The sequence below is a fragment of the Balearica regulorum genome, chromosome 5 (assembly GCF_011004875.1).
Source record: "Balearica regulorum gibbericeps isolate bBalReg1 chromosome 5, bBalReg1.pri, whole genome shotgun sequence".
NCBI lineage: Eukaryota > Metazoa > Chordata > Aves > Gruiformes > Gruidae > Balearica > Balearica regulorum.
Genome location: NC_046188.1, coordinates 58621790 through 58646344, shown reverse-complemented (window position 1 = coordinate 58646344; position 24555 = coordinate 58621790). Strand labels below are relative to the sequence as shown.

Below are 24555 nucleotides of genomic sequence, written 5' to 3'. Positions count from 1 at the left end.
TGTGAGGTATTTTGTGTACCTCCAGGAAGCACCGGCTCTCCGGGCCATCTGTGTTTAGGGTGTTGTGCAGGTGTTTGAGCGCCGGTGCCGTGGGTGGGTGCACCGGTGCGGTTGATGCAGGGGTTTCATGTGGGGTGGGGCGGTTCGCGTGCAGGGGGGTGCACTCATCGCCTCTGGGTGCCGCCGGGCGGCCCGCGGGGGCAGCGGGGCCCGCGGGGAGGGCAGGGAGGCCCGGGCAGGGGAGGCCCGCCCAGCCCTCGCCGCCGCGCCCCGCCGCCCCGCGCCCGCTGTCAGTGCGAGGCGGGCCGGTCGCCCGCAGACACCTCCCTCCGCCGCGGCCTCCTCCCGCCCGGCGGCGGCAGCAGCAGCAGCGCAGCCGCCGCCGCAGCGCCATCGATGGGGTCCGGCGGTCGCCGCAGCGCGGCGGGGCCGCGGGCGCTGCCGCTGCTGCTCCTGCTGCTGCCCGCGCCGGGCGCCCCCATCGCCTTGCCCCTGCCCGGTGAGTGCCGCGCCGCCGGCTCGCCTTCAGCCCTGGACAGCGGCTCCCCCCGCGGGGCACCTGGCGCCCCCGGCGCCCCCGCGGGCGGCTTTCCCCTCGGGGTGCCTGGCCATCGCCGCCGGGGGCCGGCACCCGGGGTGGGCGGACGGGCGGGGGAGGCCGTTAGCGAAGGGAAGGGGAGCCGTTGGCGAGCGGCGGCCGTTACCGAGGTGAGGTGTGGCCGTTGGTGCGGCGCGCGGGGGACCGTTACCGAAGCGGGGGCGGTCGCTCCCCGCGGGGCGCTGCAGGCACCGCTGGTGACTTTCGAACGCCGGTTTCCAGGCGGTCCGGTCTGGGAGCGGGGCTAACCCCCGGGGGGCAGGGCACCTGGGTAGCGGCTCACCTTTGCCGGAGGAACGGGAAAGTAAACTGGGCATATATCACGGCTTGATCTGCCTTTGGTCGCCGAGGAATAAACCCAGTAATTCTTCCCGCAGCCTCCTCTGCGTCCGCCTTACTGCCAAGTTAAGGCTGTGATGTTTGCTCACAGTCTCCCTCCTCCAGGGTCTCTCTTCAGCTCAGGCTACTGTCACTGCATGAGGAAATCTCACTCCCTGTGCCTAATAATTTTTTTTGTTTTTTTTTTTTTTTTCTTTCTAGCCCTCTTTTCTATGCTTCTGTATGTACTAATGCTGGGGGGTTTGCTGCTGGTCGTCCCTGCACGCTGCAGACCACAGAGGATTATTGTAAAAAATAAAATAGCAGAACGGCGGTTTTGCCGCTGGCCTGGGATCTAGTTGATGTCTCTGTGCCGTAGCGTTGAAGAAGCCCCCTCCCTGGTGTGTGTTTTTTGGGAGCTGCTTCCCGGAGCAGGTGTGTCCCTCTGCCTCCGTGGCCCGGGCTGGGAAGGGGAGTGCTTACAGTGCAGGGGGTACGCAGCCAGTGCGTGCGGCTAATGCTGCTTTTTGCCCGCTCTCTTTCCTTCCCTACCCATCCCTTCCTCCTGCCCCATCTACCTGAATCCTACTAGCTGGAGGCCCCTCAGCAATTCCCTGCACCCCTCCTTGCATCACTTGCTCCCTCAGTTTGCTGCTTTTCCTATTTTTCAATAGCTTGACTTTTCTGCTCTGAGAGGCAGCAGATTCTGCTGCACTCTCCAGCTGTTTTCCACCTTCCTCTTGCTTTCTGGAGGTGGTGTCTGAAGACCCCATGTGCTGTTACCGCTTCTGTGTGCACCTGAGAGCCAGGAGAGCACTGTGGCTGTAGCATTGGCTCTTTGCCTCGTTTCCTGCTGCCAAATGCCACTAGGAGTTCAAACTACATGAATACTTTCTGAAGTTGGCAACTGCTGCAGTACCTACAGGCATATTCTGTGATTGGAGGCGGGGGGGGGAAGAAATGAATGCTGTAATTGTAAATGGGAGAGGTGCTGGCTGAAATTGCCTGTTAGTGATCCCCACTATAAAAAGCAACTGACTGTTTAAGTAGTCACCTTCTGCTGATACTCTTGCAATTCATCTCGTTATTTTAGGAGTCACTTTTTGTACTGATGCGGGGTGCTGCTTCTGCAATTCTTCCTTTTAGCCAGTTGCTGGAAATCTTCCTGTTTCTGTGTTTGAATTCTCTTCTGCTGTACAAAAAACTTCTGCTGATGTCTTCTGCTGCCCATAACTCTTTTTTCCTCTTCTTCTATCTACACTTCTTTGTCTCCAGGACTTCCTCCTGTTGCTGTTTCCCTTTCTCCTAATTTCCTCTGCTCTGAAGTTTCTACCTGGATATTTTGCTTCAGTATGCTGTGCTTTGTGATGGCTGGCCAGGCGATTTGGCAATGCTGCTCAGCAGATACTATTCTTGTTTTTAAAAAATTGGCATTATTTATAAGTTAAGTTATACATCTGTTCAATGGTAAGTCAGTCTTTGAACATATTGGTGGTGACTTTGAAAGATCATTTCTGTAAACTCCACTTGTTAGTTTAAAAATCATTTGGCTTCCAGAGGGTGATGTCACGGATGTGATCAAGAACTCCTTTTCAATAACTGTTTTTTGTTAACCAGAAAGATTAACAGTCTCTAATGAATCTCTGTAAAACTGTCAGCTAAATCTCATGGAGGATCTAGATTATTTTGGATATATTTATAAGCGAGTACAAAAGCTTAACATAAGCTTATCTGAATTGCATACAGACATCTATATGCAGGCAGAGCCTTTTACAAATTTAAGTTCAGATACGGTCTCTGCATGTTTCTGTCCTGACTCACAAATACATATAATATGCGTGCACACACCACAAATGGGCATTTAGCCTTATGTTATCTTGTCAGTGATGCGTACATGCCCTGTTCTCCCCCTTCTGACATCCCTTCTGAATCTTGTCTTTTCACAGATGTGGATGAATGTGCCCTGGGGCTTGATGACTGCCACCCAGATGCTATTTGTCAAAACACCCCGAAGCTGTACAAGTGCATGTGCAAAGGGGGTTACACTGGCGAAGGGAAGAAATGTGAAGGTAAAGTGGTGGAAGCACTAGGCTCTACCTGTGTCACCATGAGGTATTTCTAAGACAGAGCCATTAAAAATAATGGCTTACAATATGGAGGGTGATTTAAAATCAAAATAGTCATTGTTTCTTCACCCGATTTACTTCTTGTTTACAAAATCAAAGGCAAACATTGCACGGCTTTTCACCTAGTAATATCACTTGGTCTAATAATTAGTTTGTTGTTTAACCAGCAGCCTTGAAAAAGTAAGAGTAAAAAAAGTAAAGCTACATGGGAATCTCAGGGCATTTTGTCACTTTTTAGAAACATTCAGCAAGTAATGTGTTAAGTATAGTGTATTTGCAAGACAATGATGGTTTTGGACAGCAGTTTCTGCTCACATTTACACAGTCACATCTCTAACTGTCTATAACACTCAAGCAAGCATCCATCATACTGACTTTTTGCTTTATTCCTTAGACATTGATGAATGTGATAACGACTTCAATGGAGGCTGTGTCCACGAGTGTTTCAACATTCCAGGAAATTACCGCTGTACTTGCTACGATGGCTTTATGTTGGCTCACGATGGCCACAACTGCCTGGGTAAGAAATGTGTTCATGAACCTTGTGAGTGGTGATGCTAACCAAACCCTTTAACTGCATCCGTGGAAAATGCATGGCTGGCTGTTGGGCTGATTCAGCTTAGCTAGAGAAGAATGTTACATATGGGACTAAGGAATTCCAGGTACTAATGTACCATCCCAGTGTGGCTCTTTCCCCCTCTGTAAATGAGGAGGAGAACTGTGCTACGTTTCTGTTAAGTGCTTTGGGTTAAAATGTGTGAAGTGCCATCTATTATTATGCTAAATGAGTTTATGTAAAAGAACTTTTTCTATAATTTTCTTTTCTGTTCCGAAATTAGTTTAGGGTCAGTTCTCAGGTGTGTTTTCAGGCCTAGAAATCTTCTCTCTGGTACATCTATGACATGTGGGCTTCTTGCTCTTTGCTGTGTCCGAGTACTTCCCGACATACAAGCTGTAAGGGAAGGACAGTTAGGAGCGTGCAGTAGCTGTATATGATAGAGGCCATTGAAGTACAGAGGGACTAAGCCAAACGCTTGGAGTTTCCCTGGGTGGTTAGTGTGAGGTAAAGTACACAACTCTGGAAATGTGTTCAATCCTGGCAACGCTCCCTTGACCCTGCATACACACACTCTCACCCTCTTTTTAATTTCTTTATTTAATACCTCAGTAGTTTCTTCTTTTTGTGCGCCAGCGGGTGAAAATCTTTAAAACTGGGTAACAACACGTTGTGGTTTTACTGATGGTATTCTTCAGCACACAGTGCAGCAGTGTACAGAAATGCATGAGCTGCCAGCCTGTTGGCGATGTGATATGCTGCCAGTGTTATTTCCCTGGGACAGAGCCTGATGTTGATGAAGCTTCCAGGACCCATGCTGGGTACCCTGTGTGGCTCTGCCCTGCGCTGTGGTACCTGTCCCATTTACTTTTTCAGAGACGGCTCAGTTTTTCTGTACTGCTGCACTGAGTGTGGATGTGCCCGGGCATGCTTCCATGCCCATGTCAGTCAGAAGGAAACTTGCTCTCAGAGCATAATTTTAAGATTCTAGTTAGCTTGGCTGGGATATTTCCTGCTAGTGTATGGCGTATCAGGTGGGGGATCAGACCATCCCTGGGCTGTATCTTCTGCTGGGACAAATCAGGAAAAACTCCAGTGGGATTGTGTTGGGTTTTACCTGCTGGGAACCTGGTGGGTGCCCACAGAGTAACTTTGTTACCGTGTAAGTGGAGGAGAGGATGAAGTCACTGAGTTCCAAGTATCTCACTAAAGAAAGTAGAGAGGGAAGCAAAATATCTACTGATACATTGAAGTAATAGGAAGGCCATCTTTTTTGTCTCTAGTGCATTTGTGTAAACACACAGTGGAGTTCAGTTGAGGTTACCATGAAGGGCTGAATGTGAACAAACGCATTGCCTCTTACAGTGCCACCAAAGGCTGTATTCTCTTTGTATCCAATAGCTCCTCTAGAGCATACTTCAGCTGACTTGTTTGTGATCAGTAAGACCTAGACATAACTTAGACCAGAGTCTACCACCTGCTATGTTACTGGGAAGCTGCTCAGTGTTGCGTGGCAGGCTTTTAAAAATAAAATAAAATGTCATTGACATACAATGAAGTTTTTAATGCTGACCTGCCAATTCTGAAATGTGATGTAAACGTTAAATAAATATTTTGGCATGCAGCAAATTGCATCACATCTTCTCTTAATCTGTTTATTTACTTTGTTCACGCCAGGGTTGCCCTGCTCTCACCCTTATTTTTGAAGATCTCGGCTGTGTGCCTGGGTTTAAGCCAAATAGACAATTACTTGTTGGAAAGAGATGATTTTTTTGAAAGCTTTCCAAGGTCTGTAAGACAGAAACATCTGCTGGAGTTCAAATCTGTAGTACTAAAGACTCATGGTGGCTGTTTATTCATGATTGTTTGCACATTCACATCACAGTAGAACTCTGAAATACTCAGCTTCTCTGTGATGGAGATATGTCAGCCGCTCTTTTTGCTACAGCAGGTCACATTCTTTTGCATCCAATTGGCTTACTCATTGCCTTCAGTAGAAATTAAATCTGTCGTAATACTATGTTACACTTCTTACTAAAAGCCTTTCTCTTTCTCCTTTTTTAGAAGACAGCTGTTTAATGCCAGAAATGTTACAATATTAAATTAAGAACATTGTACTATTAGCACAGAAACAATGAACAGAACAGGGAGCAAACATCTTCCATAGGAATTTGCAAATGAGACCAGTGCTTTGCCTCAGCAACGTTTTGCCCTGGTTTTTAAGGGACTGAGCATTCTTACTTCCTGTTCAAAGTGGCATTTCTGAAAATTAGAGTAGGAAAATTCTTTGCTGGTAGTGGTCGCAAGAACCTGCGCTTACTAAGGGGTAAAATTCCAAAGAATTGGAGGTTGGGATGAGCATCCTGTTGTTTGGAGGCTTAGCTGAAGTTTTTCTACTCTTTGTTTCTCTTGGTTATCTTGCAAGCAGAGCCCTTCTGTATTCTCCAGTATTGTTGAAGCTCTGAATATTGCAAAATCAACATTAAAACTATTTCTAGAACTTCTGCTCCTGTCCTTGACTGCAGTCAGGCAATACAGCAGCAGCCTTGATGGTAAGTGGTGATGACCTAGAGTTGAGGGAGGAGCATAATAAATCAAACTGAGCATCAGAACAGATGTGATGTATGAATTCTAGCTAGAGTGAAAGTAAGGAGCAGGGGATAGGTGTTAAGATGACCTTATTTTGAGGTTTGTATTTTTCTTGTTCCACCTTTGCTTCAGAATGGGTAACTTTCTGGAAAAACACATAGGTGGAGTGTGGAGCCCTGCTTCTGGCTTCACTGACACTACTGTACCTTAGTTGTAACCAACTAACTCTGGTTAGTTGGCCAGAGCCAACTGTTGGCACAGGAGCCCTGTGACTGATTGGGCAAACTGCAAACAGGGGAAAAGCAGCAGCAAAAATATACTTTCCCAAGGGTGACAGCATGACAACAACAGGCTAGCCTGGAGTGTCTAAGCTGCCTGCATAGTTACACGCCGAGCAGATGTCTGTCTACTGCATATTGAGCGGCTGCTGCCCACACGAGTGTATTGCTGTTAGTACAAAGCTGATCTCTCTCTTTCTCTCTCTCTCTTTCAGATACAGATGAATGCATGTTCAACAACGGTGGTTGCCAGCATGTTTGTGTCAACACCGTGGGGAGCTATGAATGTCGCTGTAAGGAAGGGTTCTTTCTAAGTGATAACCAGCATACGTGCATCCACCGCTCAGAAGGTACTGGCTGCTTCCCTCCAGGCACCAAGCAGGAGGTTTTGACAGAAGCTGACTGTAAAATCTCTAAAGCAGCTTCAAAAGTATTTTTAGGTTGAGTTTTTCAAAGCTGTGAAGGGTCTTGAAGTCCTCACTTCTTTTAAAAGGAACAGTGTGTCAGAATCTTCTAAGTGACTTTGAAGACACTGTACATCCCTTCTGCTCCTTTGATCCCACCTGTATGTCTGCAGTGTTGTGCTTGTTAAAGGCTGTACCGCTGTACTCCCAGTGTACTTGATGCTCTTTTGTGCAGCTGAGCTGTGTCCTGATCCAGGGAATGGCAACAAATTGAAGGACAGTTGAGTTCTCACCATTTCCATTGGCTTTAGTTACAGGGCAGTACCTGCATGACCTTCAGATACCTTTTAGATTCCCTGTACAGTGTTTAAGTTTTAGCTAAGAGATTTATTGTTTGTCAACCCCAGAGGTATTCAAATTACGTTCTTTGTTTTGAGTGAAACCTTTATGAAGCGACCTTTTAGAGATCAGAGAGTGTTGGATATCTAATTAGACATTGGATTGAACAAAATTATTTTGGATGCCCTTAGGGAATACTTTAAAGTGGTTGCTCAGATCAGGGAGTTGTCCATTTGAACTGTACAGTGAATATCTTACTAAGAAGTATTTAAAGCTGCAAAGCTTTCTTTAATCTGTGGCTTATCGTTGGCATGACTATAAGAGGAATCTGAGCATGAATAAACAAATCTTGCTTTAAAAATCCCCATAGTGAAGAGATCAACATTTATAGACATATATGGCCATCCACAGATGAGTGTGCAGAGGTGGCAGTCATGTGACATAGCTGAATTGATCTTTTGTTTGAATTAAGAATTTGTATCCTTGGCTTCCCTGGTACTGGACTTGGTCTCATGGGGGTCTGCTGATACATGGTGATTTCTCAGGCCATTGCTCAGCTTGCCAGGCCAGGAACTGAGCCAGGAATGGGGACAAGCAGGAAGGCTGCAGTGGTGGGGCAAGGCATTTCCCTTCATATTGCCTTGCTAGCAGTGATGTGTGTTTGTGTGTGTGCACAGATGATGAATCTAAGGATGAAAATCAGTTGCTTGAACTCCTTGTCTTGTCCGATGCCAAGGGAGGAAAAACTTCCAACTCTTTTTATTCTTACTCGCTGCTACTCGAGTACCTTCTATTCTCCTGAGCTAACAGCAGCAGCATTTCCTGGCATAATATTGTCATAATTATTCCTAATATTTGTTCCCTAAATTGTACCTTTGGAATTCTACCTCTGTTCTCTTATTTTTAAAGATGCAGTTAATTTCTTTTAACTTTTTGGTAAAAAAGGCCTTTTTTCCATATACCAAATTTCCACTGAATTTAGTCTTTTTTTTTTTTTTTTCTTGGAAAAAGAAAAGCAAGAGGGGAAAAAAGCTGCATTTTTTCCCCCTAAAAACTACTAAATAAAACAAATTTATATGGAAACCAGTTTTAACAAAAAAAAAACCCTTTTATTATTAAAAAAATTAAAAAAACCCCAAATTTATTATTTGTCAATAATAAATATGCTTTTTTTTTCATACTAGAATACAGAATTGTTTTGTTTTCTTTAAAAGCAATTTTTTTTCAGGTTATGTTGTGACTGTTTCCCTCCTGCCTCCCCCTCACTACTGTCAAGAAGTGCTCCATGGGATTCCCCACTTTTTTTTTTTTCTTGGGTGGGCATGTCTGTTGTAAGCCAAATCTTATTGCTTTATCTCTCCCCTCACTTTGTTCTCCACTGTTCTGCTCATTGCTGTGTCTTCCACACTCTGCCTAGTGTATGCATATCTCTCTGTCTATACTTTGTTAGTTCTTTTTTGAGACCTCACAGCGTTGGTTGAAACAGCATTTGGCACCTACTGCCTAGACCGTCTATTCAGTTTTGCTTCTTATCTGTAATATAAGGGAGTATTTCCTTCTCTGTCTCACAGCCCAGTTAAGAGTGCACACATTAATGCTTGAGAGACCTTCCCAGTGGTCTGCAATGCTGGCCCTAAACATACACAGAAAAAGAGTGAACTGGAGTCGAGATAAGAGAAATAGAGAGGCTTGGGGCTGTTGTATTCCTCCTGACCAGTGTAACAGGGGAGCCTAAGAGTCATCTGTCCTTCCAAGTCTATCTGCAATTATCCTTTAGGTTCCCTGTCACCTACTGTGACATGGGACTCAAGATCAGGTAGCTATTAGAGGAGAATTTGATAACTGAAGTTCATTTTTTCATCTGATGTGAATGTGTTTGAAGCACAGAGAGGCCTGATGGTTCTGCCTAGCTTATGCTTAAATCACAGGAACTCAGAGTGTCTTGGGAAGTTGTGCACAATCCTGTCTTTTCCCTTGGCTGTCTGCTCTGAATGAGCTATATGTGAGAGAGTGGATTTACTTTGGGAGGCTGTTGCAGTAGCTGGCAGGACAGCCGTGGACGTGTAGCTTGTTTCTGTGTTTGACTTGCTCCATATTAGAGAATACAAAAATTTGAACGAAAATGGAGTTTTTCCATGAGTAAATATGTAGTATATCTTGTGGTTGTTGTTGCTACAGATGACAAATTTTGCAACTTAGCCTTGTGGTACTTCACAGTCAAAGGTATCTACTTGTTGGGCTGAATCAATGGGAATGAATTGGGCCTGCAAGATGAAAGCTGCATTTGACATCACTGGGTGGACTGAAAGCTCATATACAGGGAACCATCTCAGCTGTTGCTCTTAGAGTCCTCCTGACTGGAGACCATGATAACTAGAAAGCTTTTTGGAAAATGTTGCCTTAACACAAGGGTGTAGAAAGCATGAAAAAAGACTAAAGAATTACTGGGATGTCTGTCCTGTTCTGCTGGCTGTGCTGATAGTCCTCCCCGTTTGGCTATTAGAGGGCAGCTCTGAGAATCTCTGGTAATTCTTAGTACAATTGCATCCTCTACCTCTGTCCTATTAAGTGCCTGTTTGAATGTGCCCTAAGTGGAGCCTTAACGTTCTTAGCAGATTGGTGGTGACGTCTCTACATCTGTGCAAAAAAGACAAAGATTAAACACAGATCATATATGTAAGAGATTAATTAACGTGACCTGATAGGAAAATACCATGCTGGCTTTTTGCCTGTGTCTTGCCAGTGACAGGAGTGCTTGAATCTCACTGAAGTTTGCTGGGTAACTTCACGAAGTCATCAGAAAGGACTCATCTGTGGTCCGCTAGGCCAGGCAGGCGCTGGATTCAGCTCTCATGGCTGTGAGTGAGGCGATCAAGACACTCATCCATCCCAAGACACTTGTGTGTCAGTAGGGCAGGGTCTCCTGCAAGAGAAATTGTGTCTGGAAAGCATGTGGTGGGATTTGACCTAAATTTGTTTGGGGTTTGGTTCTGGACCACAATCTACTATTGCAACTGCTCTGGAACAACGTGACCTGGGAGACTTTGTGTCCACGAAGGAGTTTGCAGTCACACAACTTTTATGGTTTTACAGATGTTTCTTTAATACGACCTTATAAAATGGGGCTGAGTAGAAATCTGCCACCTTTGGAAACAAGCAGCAGCTTTGCAGTAAATGCTAGAATGTGTGGGAGCATGTGTATCTTCTATGAAATGCTGTCTTTTGGGTCACCTAGATTTTGGTGGATTTGGTCATGTACCTTGTTACACAATGGGTACTTTGTTATTAAAATGTGCCCTGGTTTGGGAAGTGCAGTTTTAGCTTTCTGTGGAGACCTGATTGAATTCTGCTCACTCACAACGGAGCAATCCCAAATTGAGCATTTAAACCATTTGTCTGATGTCAGTGAACTTTACCCAAGTACCTGCTTGAACGGTTTCCACTTTGGTAACTCAATAGAGACAAAAGAAGAACTTTTTTAACAGATACAAAGCTGCTAATTCTGTTAATGCGTTCCAACGCCTCTGAACTAACAGACCAAACCATACTGCATGCTTAAGAACAGAAATGTCACAAAAACACAAGAGTTAATGAGGCTAATTTGTGGCCACATAGGTTGTCTTGTTCCTTGACTTGACAGCACAATAATGGATGACAGCTTTCGTGTGGGCTCCTTGGGCTGTGTCTGTGTGCTGCAGGATTTGAAGTGTCATTGTCTTGTTAGACTTCTACAGAGTCCTCACTGTGGGAAAGGAATCAGAAAGCCAGTAGAGCAGAATAATCTAGGCTCTGCAATATCCATTCTTTTGTTGCTTAAAGCTGTCTTAATAGAGAAAGGGTACTGTAGCTTGTGCTTCAGATGGCGAGAATAGTCGTGTGCAGAGCAAGGACCTAATTGAAGTGTAACGGAATAATGGTGATGAGCTGACCTCTGCTTGCCAATACAGTGGTTTTGTTTCATTGAGTAATAAGGCTGCAAAAAGGTCCGTGTAAGTTTAAAAAATATATAGGGTGTGGAATTGTTCACGCAATCCCTTTTTAGCAGCATGGTGACCCTTTTCATTCTCTGGCTGTGCATCTGCTCAACTCAGTAGAAGTTCACTGAGGTAATGTGGGATAAGCCCTTGCAGCCAAAGTATGCTCCACTCAATCTTCTCAAAGGCAATCTTCTCACCAAGAAGAAAGAGAATTTTGGTGTAACATGACTTATAAAAGCCAAATGCATCAAGGCAGATAATTTGGTGGCAAAGGTGTGTTCTCCCTATACCTCAGAAGACCATTCAGTTGTCTTCTCTCCCAATTTTGTAACACTATAGAAGACTTAAGCAAAAATCTGTGGTGTACTGTTAGAAGAAAAAATGATCTTTTAATTTGGTCTAATGATCCCATTTGATAACTCAGCCAGGTGCAGCGTAGTTTTAAGTTGTGTGTATACAAATTGTGTCACCATCTTGCCAATGGCAAAGGCATTGATTTAGCTGAACCATGAGGCACGGTGAAAGAAGTTTTTGCAATAATTCTAAGAACATTTCCTCCCTGTTTAATTGACTTTAACTTTTTGCAAAGGCCAGACAAAACACTCTGGCAGTCATTGAGTGCTGGTGCATGAACAGCTTGTAACTGTCAAAGACAAAAATGACAGGATGTTTTTACAAGGTGCACCAAAAGGAAGAAAATCACCAGTGTCACATTGCTTTTTCATTGGGGTAAAGCAGGCACTGGCATTAAATTCTGTCCAGCTGTGTAGAAATACAGAACACTGTGATAATCCACAGTGGGGCTATTTTGGAAGGTATTTATTGAAATCAAGGGAAAAAATGGAAAACAAAATGATTACAAAAAAGAGAATTGACATGCAGCATATGTACAGTCTGCATGTGTTCCTGGTCACTACTTGGTCACTGCTGAGGTAGGTTATGACTTTGGGAATCTGCTGACTTTTGTGACTGTCGGCCTAGGCATTCCTGTGTCTGGTGGCACTTTTAAGCAGAGAAATAAGAACTTCACTTTAGGCTTTGATCTTGCCAGGTATCAGTCACCTTGCAATTTTTTAAAAGAAGTGAGGAGGTTTTATAAACGCTGGTATAAAGTGAGAGCATTGGGTGAGAATGCAGATGCTGTACAAATCTAGGTCTTTTTGACCTTGCAGTCAAAGAACATGGGCACAGAAAAGATCACAGGTGGAGAAACCTTGAGGCCATTGACTTTGCAGGGTTGGACTTTCTGCCTTTCCTGTCTGTAAGCTCATACTTCTTGTCCTAACACTGTAGAGTCCTCCCAGAAGTAGCAGGCTGTTGTCTGTGTATGTGTTGAACTGACTTTATTTGACTGTTGCCTGCGCACAGAGATGCTGAGGATGCTAATGCTCTTCCACTTGTCCTGTTTTGCAGAAGGCATGAGTTGCATGAATAAAGATCACGGCTGTGCCCACATCTGCAGAGAAACGCCCAAAGGAGGAGTTGCCTGTGAATGTCGACCTGGATTTGAACTGTCCAAGAACCAGAGGAGCTGCATTTGTATGCAACATTCTGCATGTGCTTATGGTTTCCCAAAGTGAACAAATAGTGTTCTGTTTGCAGTGCTATGGGATTTGGTATGTTATAGCTAAACTGGGATGACTCGTCTAAAGTGTGCGCATTTGAATTAAACTAGAAGCAGTGGCTTTGCTAAACATTATCACACCAGTCTGTTGGTTGCTGCAGTATCTGTAGTTTGGGAGTTGCACCTTCACTGGTAATGATGGGAAGTTCAGCTCCACAAGAGAGCTCTGCAGTGTTTCAGTCTCACAGAGTTCTTCAGGAAAGGGGCGTGTTAGGAAGGTATATTGGATGTCAAAATTGCACGCTGTCTTTCAAAGATACTGGAAGTACTTGTGAGATGTAACATATATTTTCTTCCTAGTAACATGTAATCATGGAAACGGTGGCTGTCAACATACATGTGATGATGCTGATAATGGGCCTATTTGTGGATGTCACCCTAAGTACATCATGCATGTGGATGGGAAAACCTGCCTTGGTCAGTATACAGTGGAGGGAAGTAGTTTTCTGTTGAAGACTAACTCTGGAGTGGTGTGGCATTGCTGTGTGTGCATGACTAACGCTCCTCATAATAGTATGGCTAGAAAACGTCAAGGAATCCAAAACTAAGAAACCTGTTAGTGCACGAGTGAGTTGGTTGGGTCCAGGCAACTTATACTTCCCTATATAAGCAGCTACCTAATACTACTGCAGCCTGTAATTATCACTGGTCCCTCTGAAGCACAAGACCTGTTGCAGATCAAAGAAGATTCCCTTCTGTCTAGGATATTTTAGGTTCAGTTTCTTGTATAGCACAAGCCAGAGAGCGTAACCAAGCAGTATGCCTGTTAAAACCAAAGCTCTGAATTCAATTAAAGTACAGTTTTTGCAAGGCAGTTATCCAGTAAAGAAAGCACTTAAGATTTGTAAACTCTTCCACTCTCTGGAAGAGTTTGTTGTCTGTTGATTGAAATCAAATGCTCAGGCATAACTGGCTGGTCCTTGTATTAGTCCATGATAGATGATGACAGTGTGCTCTTAACAGAACAGTTCATGACAGTTCAATTAGTTCTTTCATCTTGTCGCTATTCACTGCATCTGTAGCACATCTTCTGTTTTGTTAAGAATATTGAAACAAACAAGAGTTGTAAGGAAGCAACAAAAGCAAAGTATTCTCATGCTTTTGACTGAAGGGTCTTCATGATATTTATTATTACTTTCTTTTTAAAAATATTTTATTTCTGCCTAGTCAGTTCCGACTGTCCCTAATAATTCAGCATGCGATGCAACTGTTTGCGTATGTGTACATATTGGATATCAGATAAGACTTCCAGTCAGGGCATCTTTACTCATTAGCTCTTTTCATGTTCCTTACAGAGAGGGAAGAGGCTGCTGTTGAAATTTCTGAGGGAAACACTACTGCAGGAGCTGATGTGGACAAGAGAGTGAAGCGACGGTTGCTTATGGGTAAAAGTGCTTATTCAAAATAATTTTGCTGTTTGCTGAAGCCTTTTAGATTGAAGAATTGGTTTTTTTATTATAACCATCATAGCTCTGAGCTGGATTCTGTCTGAGAAGATCCGCTCCCTTTTAAGGAAATAATATTATTCCATAATGTATAAGAAACTATGTACATTGTGATGGTCAGTAGGCAGTGTCAGGAACTTGCCCTCAAAGTAATGTATGTTTCCGTGATTCTAATTCATCATGGGAATGCAGTACAATCTCTTCTGTGCTACAGTTTTAATGAAGTGATTGTGGAGGAAGCAGTGGTTTACCTGCTTCTCTTCAATTGAAAGTATACTGCTGCATGGAAGAGAATTGGGCCCAGTGGTGGATTGCATCTAGAAGGACATGTTAGGATACGAGGCCATCTTACTCTTCCCAGAGGTGTTCACATCTGGCCCAGAACACCAGCCTCTGAGGGTCTGTCACTACTAGGAATGAGAAACAATCACTGGTCTCTGGGCAGCTGGGTCAATGGATGTCCACCTCTCAAAAGCTCTTACTCCAGGCACTCAGGGTGATTTACTGTGCTTATTGGCATTTGCCACAGAAGTGGCTTGCAGCATGGAGGCTGAGGAAGAAACTACCGAGTGTAGGGCTAGCTCTGAGCTCCTGAATCCATATTTAGACATCTAAATGAACAGCCTCATTTTCAAAAAAACAACACTTCTGCGGAAAGAGGAAGAAAGAAGAGGCACTCTGTCTTCACAGGGAGGTTGGACACAGCTTCCCAATATTGAATGTGAGGTGAGAGACAGTAAATCAGTAAAGGTCTCAAAACTTGAGAATAAGCAGTGTATGCTTGATGCTGCAGAAAACTGAGACAGAGCTACAAAGAAGATTTCAAAAAGCAGACATAGAAAATTATCTTTGCAGCTCTCTGAATCAAGATGTGCTGGATAAAATTGCATTTGTCCAGCCAGTGAAAAGGTTGTTAGACTGACTACAAGAGGATGAATGCCAAAGAGTGAGTTATTTCTGTGTAGTTGTATGTGAAGAACTGTATTTTAGGGGTGTCTGCTATGAAAGGTTTGGTGAGACTTAGACATAGTTTGCGTAGGGGGAAGTTAGAGGAACATTAGGTTGAGATGGCACCTGGACTGCAGGACTGCTCGGTGTGGATGTAATCCACCATGACTGGGAACACAGGTAGCATATGAAGGAAGGTGTGTTGGGAGGGGCTTAAGAAAACTGATTTACTAGTGCTGAGTGTAACCAGGTATCTGAGGGGAAGTGTCAGAAGATCAGCCAGGATTGAGTGTGGGCATAAGGAGACAAACTGACAGGAACAGATTCATCAGCAGGAGTGGGAATTTGTGTTTAAGAACAAGAATATCCAGAAACAATATCTTAATTTATAGAGTCTCCGCGAAAAACTGGACATAGCTGAGGCAGGGATTTTGCCAACACATGTATTTAATAGTTGCGCGTGCATGCTAGACTAAATGTGGTTGAATAGCAGTGTACTTGGAATGGTGCCTTGTATCACGTGATGTTGTTACCATTATAATATCCCTGAGCAAACTTCAGCTTTATCTTGTTGGCTAGAAACGTGTGCAGTAAATAATGGCGGCTGCGATCGTACGTGTAAAGACACATCGACTGGAGTTCACTGCAGCTGCCCTGTTGGATTCACACTCCAGTTTGATGGGAAGACATGTAAAGGTGAGTTTTACACCTGTGGGCCTGTGTGTACCAACAACTTGCTGTAAGGTATTCATCTCCAAATGAAGGTGTCCAGAGGAAAGACAGTATGTATAACCTGACCAAAGACAGACTGCAGCCAGGGGTCGATGCATGGTTTCCATCACATCAGGTGCCGCATGTGCAGAGAATCTCTGCTGCTCTGCCCTTCTCCTCACCACTTCCACCCCTCCTGCTGAGATGTCCTCAGTTTTCACAGATGAGGTTTGGTAGGAGGTAATACAGGTCTGTGGCAGTCGTCAGTACTGGGAGAGGTAGGCATGTCGGTTCTTACAGGCATACAGTCCGGCAGTCTGCTATTTTACCTGCAATCAGCTGGGTATTAGAGCAGTTTGTAAGTAACTAGCAGCACGTAAACAGGGATGTGTGAGTAGAATTACTTAGACTGGTTCAAGCAGCTCTAATGAGAGTACTGGAAAGGAGCAAAGGAACATTTAGGCTGTATGTTAGAATCCAGCAATTAGATGTTAAGACTGTTCTGCTAGGCAAAAATGATGGAATCCCCATGCCTGAGTCAATTAATATTAGATAAAGAACTCATTCTAATATCGGCATGAAAAGGACGGGGTAGCTCAGGAAGTCTCCTCTGCCTGAGCTTTCTGCAAGGCTTAGAAGAGGAAACAGGGAGAATGTTTGAAAAGCTAAAACCTGTTAGAGAGCATTTAAGTCAAAGTGTTTCCAAACAAAACTTGGGGAAATGGTCTTTTATGAGTACATGTACCCAAATGTAACTGACGGCAATATGTTAAATAAAAGCAAACACCACTGTTACAGGGCTGAATGGGCGAGATCAGTCCTAAGAGCTGGATCTGATCTTCCTTAAAATTTATAGTCGTCTCACTAGATTTTGTTTCTGAGCTTCTCTAACCAATTGGACGTGACTGTTTTCTGGATCTGGCAGTGGAAGTATGTTGAATGTACTGTGTTTATTTGCTGAAGCACTTTTTTCATTACAGATATTGATGAATGCCAGTCCAATAATGGAGGCTGTGATCATTTCTGTAAAAACACTGTTGGCAGTTTTGATTGCAGCTGCAGAAAAGGATTTAAATTATTAACAGATGAGAAGTCTTGTCAAGGTATGTGCACTGGAGAGGCAATGGAAGTAGAACAAATCAGCGTGGCTTGGACATCTATTACAATGATGAAGTGATAATGGACTCCAGAATAATTTCCGTGCCTCAGTTTTGTGGGTTGCTTTTTTTTTTTTCCTTTCTGAAGCAGCTGTTGAGTTAATACAGTTGGCGTGATACTATTGTAGGAGGTATGTTTAATGGCACAGTGAACTACTATCTGGAAGTGACAGAGATAGCATCATATTAAAAAGCTCTTTATGAGGATAATGCCCCCCCACACACCTTGGAAGATGGACAATATCTCTCTGTCCATCTTGCTGACTAGTTCACCATTGCAGTGAAATTATTTTTTCTTAATAGGACATTTAGATGCCATGAGTTCATTATTGAAAGAAAAAAGATATAACACGTGATGTATGAAATTATAGGCCAGTAGACAGACTGGAATCACTATTCCCTGAAGCATCATAGAGCATTTGATTTTTAGGATGACATGGATTTCTCCTGTGAGACTTATAAAGCATATATGCTTTTCTGTATAATTGTTTGTACATACAGAGTTAGCAATCATGTTTAAGCTGCTTCAATAATTAAAATGTAAAGATCAAAATGGTTTGTGGTTTTACAAAAGCTACAGTATAAAACGATGTAAAGCTAATCAGCCAGCTGGGGAGGTGAATAATTCCATTTAGTAGACAACCAGCTGACATTAATGATGAATTTCAGAAAGCTGAACTGACCAACAGAAAATAATTTTCACCTGGGTTTTTGGTGCATTGTTATCCTTTCTAAAACAGATGGACAATTATTTATATGCAACAAACTTACTATAGAAACATAACATTTTCAACATAGTTTGTGGGGTTTTTTTAATACAATCTATTTATTAATGTATTTTAAAGACTTGTATCTCCCTTTTGTCCCTGTCACTTCTGTTACTTTCCCTAGACTGTTTCAAAAGTGGTATCTTGAAGCATGCCAAAGCCCAAGAAAAAAGAATGATGCAATGTGTCAGTGATGTTGATGTGAACTTTTTTATTTCTTGCAACATTCTTACACGGCATGCATAATATATTAGCACAGAAGTTTTAAGTGCTTTTGATGGTATTAAAAACATTCAGGGCCTCAAAGTGATGGGAATTTTACCATTTTACCATTCAATTCACTGACATCATGGTTAGGCCATTATACTGACTGTGCTTACAAAGATGATGTGTGCAGATTGTAATGCCAAGGAAAGTTTTCACTGGAGAAAACAGATATCTCAGCAGCTCTTGGAGACAGACATTGAAGTCTAAACATACAGTATAATGGATCCCTGGAAAAATTCACCAAATTATTCCAGTCATCTGTCTTCCGGTGTATCTCAGAGAACATGGTGATTTTCAGCACACTTAAATCAGGCACTGCATATTCATATAGAGTTAAAAATGTGGTCTTTGTTTTTTTCCCCATAAATGAAAGCAAAGACAATACTTTCTTTTGTAAATCTATTTCTGCAGACCTTATGTAGACTTTTCTTACTGAAATAAGAGTTTTGTCAGCATTTTTTTCTTCCATAGAAGAGAAATTATTTTAAACATAATTGTTAAAAATTAACAGCAGTTTTCATGTTTGCCAAGAAAAATATTGTTTGGCAAACTAATTGTTCTTTTAAAAGTTGTCATTTCATTATGTTACATTATTTGCTTTAAAAGAATTTTCTTAGTTACATAAATCTGCACATCTCTGTCCAACTTTGTTAGCTCATCAGTGCTCCCCTGTCAGGCTGAAAGATACTGATGTATCCCTTTAACACTTGCAGACATTGATGAATGCTCTTTTGAACGGACGTGCGACCACATGTGCATCAATCATCCAGGCACCTTTGAGTGTACTTGTAACAAAGGATACGCTCTCTATGGCTTCACACATTGTGGAGGTAAGTTTTAAAAAGACATTACAGGCCATGCTGATAGAGTGCTGTTGCCCCAGGTCTAATTAGTGTCTCTGCAAGACACAAGCCTGTGTATATAGTAAATTTTACTCTTGGCCATGATAAGGAGACACAGCAAAAGTAGAAACTAATCCCGCTCATTTCTGTCTTTGCTGAAATGATTTTTCCTTCCCACCCTGCATCCAGAAAGCACCTGTGAGTATTAGAACAAACTGATGTGTTTTGCACCTGGATATGAAAGCCATAATTTGATAGATTTTTCACATGCAGAAGTCTCACTGACTTCAAGGAAATGTCAGTGGAATAGGACTTAAAGAACAGGAAGCTCTGGATGACTTAGAAAATTCTGGTTTTGCAGGTTGCCCTTGTGCATATGTCAGATCCTCGTGTGATGTAGATTGGCATTTAGCTGATGTAGTACCACTGATTTGCATTGGCCAAGATTAATACTCTTAAATCTTTTATGTCTTTCCTAGAAGAAAAGTTCAAGGAAAGACAGATGTTCACAGAACCTCAGTGTGTGTCAAGTGTGAATACTTCTGTGACAAATTCCCAGAATTAACATGGACACTAAATGGAGTTAAACTTGTTTTATATAAGCTCTAGGCAACACCTTACTGACTCCATATGCTTGCTTAATTCTGAGTAAGACCTATTTATTTCTGAGCCAGAATGATGAGCATACTTGAACTTGGAGATGGCAATTCAGAGATCTCTGTGTGCCTGATCTGTTCTAACCTCTGCCTCTAGAAAGTCTGCGAAGAGGATTACAGGGCTACAACATCAAACCTGTCTGGATGGGGACTAACACTGCTCATGTGTTCTACTTGCTAAAAGAAGTCTGTTCTCATTAATTCCTCTGTGTTAATTCCACTTCTTTCGGCCACCAGTGAGGGAAAGGAACTATAATTTTTGCTGTTGGCTGCTAATTGGCCTCCTCATAACGTACTCCTGTGCAGATGAAGTTAATCCTTGTACCATAGTAAGTCTTTCATTTACTGGCAATCATAGGCTATGTCAAAGCTGGTAGGGATACTGAGTATACAACTTCTGACCTATATGGAAGAAGCCACTAAGTGCTGGAGATAATAGGATGCTGTTGCATGCAGCATTCTAACAAAAGGTCAATGAAAACCAAAGATTTGGGCCAATTTTGTGGTGTCTTAGGTACCAGTGCCTGAGATAGAAGGCGTTCCCTTCTTTCTCCATTATTCCTCTGCTGCTCACTCCTCCCCTGCTGTCTCAGTTCTGTTAGTAGCATGTTTTTCCCCTGAAATCAGATCAGTTTTGTGATCTGTTTCACAGTGTTTTCTACCAAATTGTTACGTATCTAGAGCGGGGAGCAAATGGTTGGGGAGACCAGTGACAAGAACACATTACTACCATTGCAAAACGTGTACATAGAAGCGAGTACCCTCAGTTGCACAAACTTTCTGGGACACACAGGAGATTTCTTGATGGCAGCTTTCTACGTTTATGTATAGTTGCCACAAAGCTACTGGAGGCAAATGAAGCAGTCATCAGGGTGGATCTGAGAAGCAGAGACATAGAACTTTCCCTTTGTTGAAATTCATGAGATTCCTGTCAGCCCATTTCTCCAGCCAGTCAAGGTCCCTCTGAATAGTGGCACAACCATCTGGTGTATCAGCCACTCCTCCCAGTTTTGTATCATCTGCGAACTTGCTGAGGGTGAACTCTTGTCCCATCATCCAGGTTTAATGAAGAGGATAAATAGTATTGGCCCCAGTATTGACCCCTGGGATACACCACTGGTGAATGAATGGTATATTTTGCATCAGCATGCAAGCTTGCACCAAAGGCAGCATGTTGTGTTGTCAGTAATTTCTCCTCCTCTTGGCATTTATTGGGTGGGGTGAGGCCCCAAATTGGATAATTGGCCCAAAGGGACAATGGTGATGCGATGGTGTTACTTGCCCACCTGGTGTCAAATAGTCTTCCACAGCAGTTGTATCTATCTGAGCACTTTGGAGGATTGATCAGTATGAATTCTGGCTAATTAATATTTCTAATTTGGAATAAACTAGACACAGTGCAATGCAGACTTGATTTGATCTCCTCTTCTTTGAGTCAGTTTGTTATCATATTGCTGAGGCTGGATTTTTTTTAAATTATGTGGTTTAAGGACATAGCTAACATCTCCCCTCCAACAACATTTGATCAATGCTGACGTTTATCAAAGGATTTCTATGAAAACAAAACTAGTTTAAGGTGGGTGTCCAGATAGCATTCCTAAAATCTTTTCCAAACCCTACTAAGCAGTATTTGTGTACATGTTTACCTAGTGGAGTTAGAGTACAGAACTTTGGCAAGGGTAACTTTTAAAAAGTATTTTTACCTTTCCTCTGTAGATATTAATGAATGTAGCGTCAACAATGGTGGTTGCCAACAGCTGTGTGTGAACACGCTGGGAGACTATGAATGCCTGTGTCACTCTAACTACAAATTACACTGGAATAAAAAGGATTGTGTTGGTAAGGTGCCTGGTAAATGCATTTCTACTCCTGATGTGTCTGGCCATGTGGTTATAGTCAAATCTGAAAATCTTAATCTATCCAGTTAAGTGGTATGACTCATTGTTCCCGGTATTCTGCTTTACTTTTTAGTCAGGCATGATGGTACTGATGTTGAAACTGGTAAAAACAATCAAAAAGAAAACCCCCAAAACAGGAGATACTTTAAGGGATTTTAATGCTTTCTTTCCTGTGCTTTTATCTAGCTCATTTTTCTACTACTTTTGTTTCTCTGCATGAGAAGGTTTGCTGATGACAGGAAATTACTTTTGTGGTGTGATCTTCCGGTGATTTTATGTTGCTCTGATTTTTCTGTCTAAACAGCACATTAATTGCATGGGTGCTCTCAGGTACCAGCTACAAAAGCAGGTGCATGCCAATTTATCAGTAGGGTGTATGTAGATGTTTTACTTCTGTGAGTATTTGTTTTATCCTATTTAGAGACAAAGGGTCCCTTGCCTGATAATATGTCACCTAAGGTATTGCTGCACTGCATTAAGAGTGGTGGGAGTGATAGATGCTTCTTAAGCTGCTCTTCGGATGTCCAGGTATTTTCTGGTAAGTCAAAACCAGCAAAAACAAGCATATGATTCTGTAGAGAGTGTAAGAGTAGTAAACCTCCCTAACTCTCCTGGAAGCCCCAAGAAGTAGACAATCAATAGGGACCTTTCCTCCTTCACTATAGATAATAAAGGGCTATATCCCTGCCAGTGTCCCAAGAAAGCCCCCCTTTCCTTGTCTTTTATAACCACTCTACCCTCAGATTCCCTTCTCATGACAACTGTCTTTTTGAAGCTGGGGAGGACAGGGCAGAATTCTCCGTGCTCCCTGGGCCATTCCTTAATTGGCTCTGAGAGCCGCTGCTGAATGGGGGGAAGGCATTCCAGCCCTGCGTGGGGTCTGAGATTTTGCCCGCGCAGCACCTCCACCCCACAGGACACTGCATGCAGACTTGGCCAGGGCTTATGGGACAGATGCTGCTTTTCTTCCTGAACCCTTTAAATTGCTTAGGAAGAGACAAGCTCTAATGTGGAGTATTTTATGAACAACGTTGTTCAAAAAAGGTGGAGATGATGATGCCGATCAACAAATTAAAAATGTCTTTTGTACTACAGGAGTCTTATAGTAGTTTTATACTATGAGTCTGTGCACAGTGCCTGTGTCTTTACTGTCTGTCTGTATGGTCTGTCTGTTAGGAACACAAGATGCCTACACCCTCACCTGCGGCAGGTCATCTCAGCTTAAGAAAAAGCAGCAAAATACAAATGCATCCAGCTGGTTGGGTAATCACTAGATTTACTGTTGCATGATTTGACTGATTTCTTTTAATAGGTAACTGTGAAATAAGGGTGTTTCTGTTGACTTTCTATTCTCCCTCTCTATTATACTCCCTCTGTTTTTATTTCCTCTTCCTCATGATTGCAGTTCATGATTACAGCAGGAAATTCCACTTGTACTGCTTCATCAGCATCACTAAAACTTAAAAACAAGGAAAGAGAAGATGATCAGTAGTGAAATAAACAGTAGGGCCAGGAGTGTCATGCCTCTTTTTAGACATCCAAACCGGACCGTGTTGGCAACATACAATATGGTTAGGTTGAGCTGTTGGAGAGTAAAGTTTAGAAAATGTTTAAAGCTAAACAGATAAGAGGGCTATTTTATATAGACATAAACTACTTTCTGAACTGGTTTGGAGTATCTTCTTTGATTTCAGCTAATCTTTATTTTATTTACCCAATAGCAGATCTGGACTTGATCTTACTCTTCTTTTTTATCTTTTTATTAAATAAAATCTATTACACTTGGTTCCAATTCCAGTTGTGAACCAGCTTCACAGAAGGAGGAAGCTGGTATCTCTAGGTTTTCTGTGATCACTGCTTTTTCAATTTATATCAGTGTATTTTTTGATATCATCATTATGATGTGACATTAGGGTTATCTAAATTTTCTATTCCTTTTTTAAAATAACATGTCATGTTTTTTCTTCCTGAAGATACTTCAGCTATCAAGATAAGCGTAACCTTTAAATTAAATGAAGGAAAATGTAGTTTGAAAAAGACTGAGATGTTTCAAGAAGGTCTGGAACAGATTATGTCAGGTATGAATATAAAAACGCAGGTAAGCAGGTTAGAGCCATAGCTCAGGGGTTATTAAGTGCTCTCCAGATATGAAGTACACCATAAGCAAAGCATAGAAGACTGCAGTATTTCTGCTCTTCACTGACCTCATCAATCACAGTCCTTCCCAGGCATGTTTCTAGCAATAGTTGTTTCAGATCACAGGACTTCCCTGTGACAACCTTACAGTCTTGCTAGGAAAGCCCTTCTCCTTTTTTGTTTGTACCACTGCCAATAAATTATCAGTAAAATCAACCATTCTTTTCATTCTTTTGACTACTTCTTTTCCTTTCTCTATCCCTTCTTTCTGTTCTTTCCTTTCTCACCTGCTCTCTGCTGTCTGATGCCTCAGTGAAGAATCTATTGGCCTTTTATGCTGACTTTATTGCCAAAGAGTTATTCCTCTTTTCACTGCTTTTTATACTTCAGCAGCCCCAGATGGACACAGTGAGGTCAGCTCTTCGATCTGTTCCAAGGCAGAAAGTATAGCCTGGGAATTTACAAAGTCAGCAGAAAATGAGGAGGAGTACATTTCAAAAAAAAAAAAAAAAAAGAAGAGCTGGGGGGAAGAAGTCACTAAACAATATGATGAATCAGCATGGCAGTTTGTTTGTCCTTAGAAGAGTAGCAGTGAGAAACTACACTAGATGCTCAGTGAAGAGTTACATACTCCAGAACCAAAGCTTATTCTGGGTGTTTTCTTTAACTAAATCTTATTTCTTCATTGAAACCTTGAAAATGGTCTCCAAATGTCCTGTGTCCACTACTTAAACACCATTATAAACTAATATGTTTTTCACATGCTTCATATGAGTGCAAAATTTTTTCCCTCGAGTAGCATGCCTGATGCAGGCAGTGTCATGGTTTTAAGATGCTTTGCATAGCGCAAAGGCAATTCATTAGAACCTGCTAGCGAAACCCAGGGGAAGCAGGCTGAGCACTACAGCCAAGCTCTTGC

General features: G+C 42.5%; 1 protein-coding gene across 2 annotated transcripts in view; it reads left to right on the top strand.

Annotated features, from left to right (window-relative positions):
- The first annotated feature begins 303 nt into the window (after nucleotides 1-303).
- The window catches only part of SCUBE2 (signal peptide, CUB domain and EGF like domain containing 2), a 43890-nt gene continuing 19638 nt past the window's right edge, over nucleotides 304-24555 (top strand). The window contains exons 1-14 of one of the 2 annotated variants that reach the window (XM_075755127.1): nucleotides 326-499; nucleotides 2863-2985; nucleotides 3437-3562; nucleotides 6681-6815; nucleotides 12599-12724; nucleotides 13110-13226; nucleotides 14105-14194; nucleotides 15782-15898; nucleotides 16894-17016; nucleotides 18818-18934; nucleotides 21319-21441; nucleotides 21922-22038; nucleotides 22677-22763; nucleotides 23474-23578. In XM_075755127.1, the coding sequence (XP_075611242.1) occupies nucleotides 397-499; nucleotides 2863-2985; nucleotides 3437-3562; nucleotides 6681-6815; nucleotides 12599-12724; nucleotides 13110-13226; nucleotides 14105-14194; nucleotides 15782-15898; nucleotides 16894-17016; nucleotides 18818-18934; nucleotides 21319-21441; nucleotides 21922-22038; nucleotides 22677-22763; nucleotides 23474-23578 (1609 nt within the window). In that variant the 5' untranslated portion in view covers nucleotides 326-396. Of the gene's footprint in view, nucleotides 500-2862; nucleotides 2986-3436; nucleotides 3563-6680; nucleotides 6816-12598; nucleotides 12725-13109; nucleotides 13227-14104; nucleotides 14195-15781; nucleotides 15899-16893; nucleotides 17017-18817; nucleotides 18935-21318; nucleotides 21442-21921; nucleotides 22039-22676; nucleotides 22764-23473; nucleotides 23579-24555 lie in introns of both variants that reach the window. The other variant, XM_075755126.1, reaches the window with a different exon arrangement.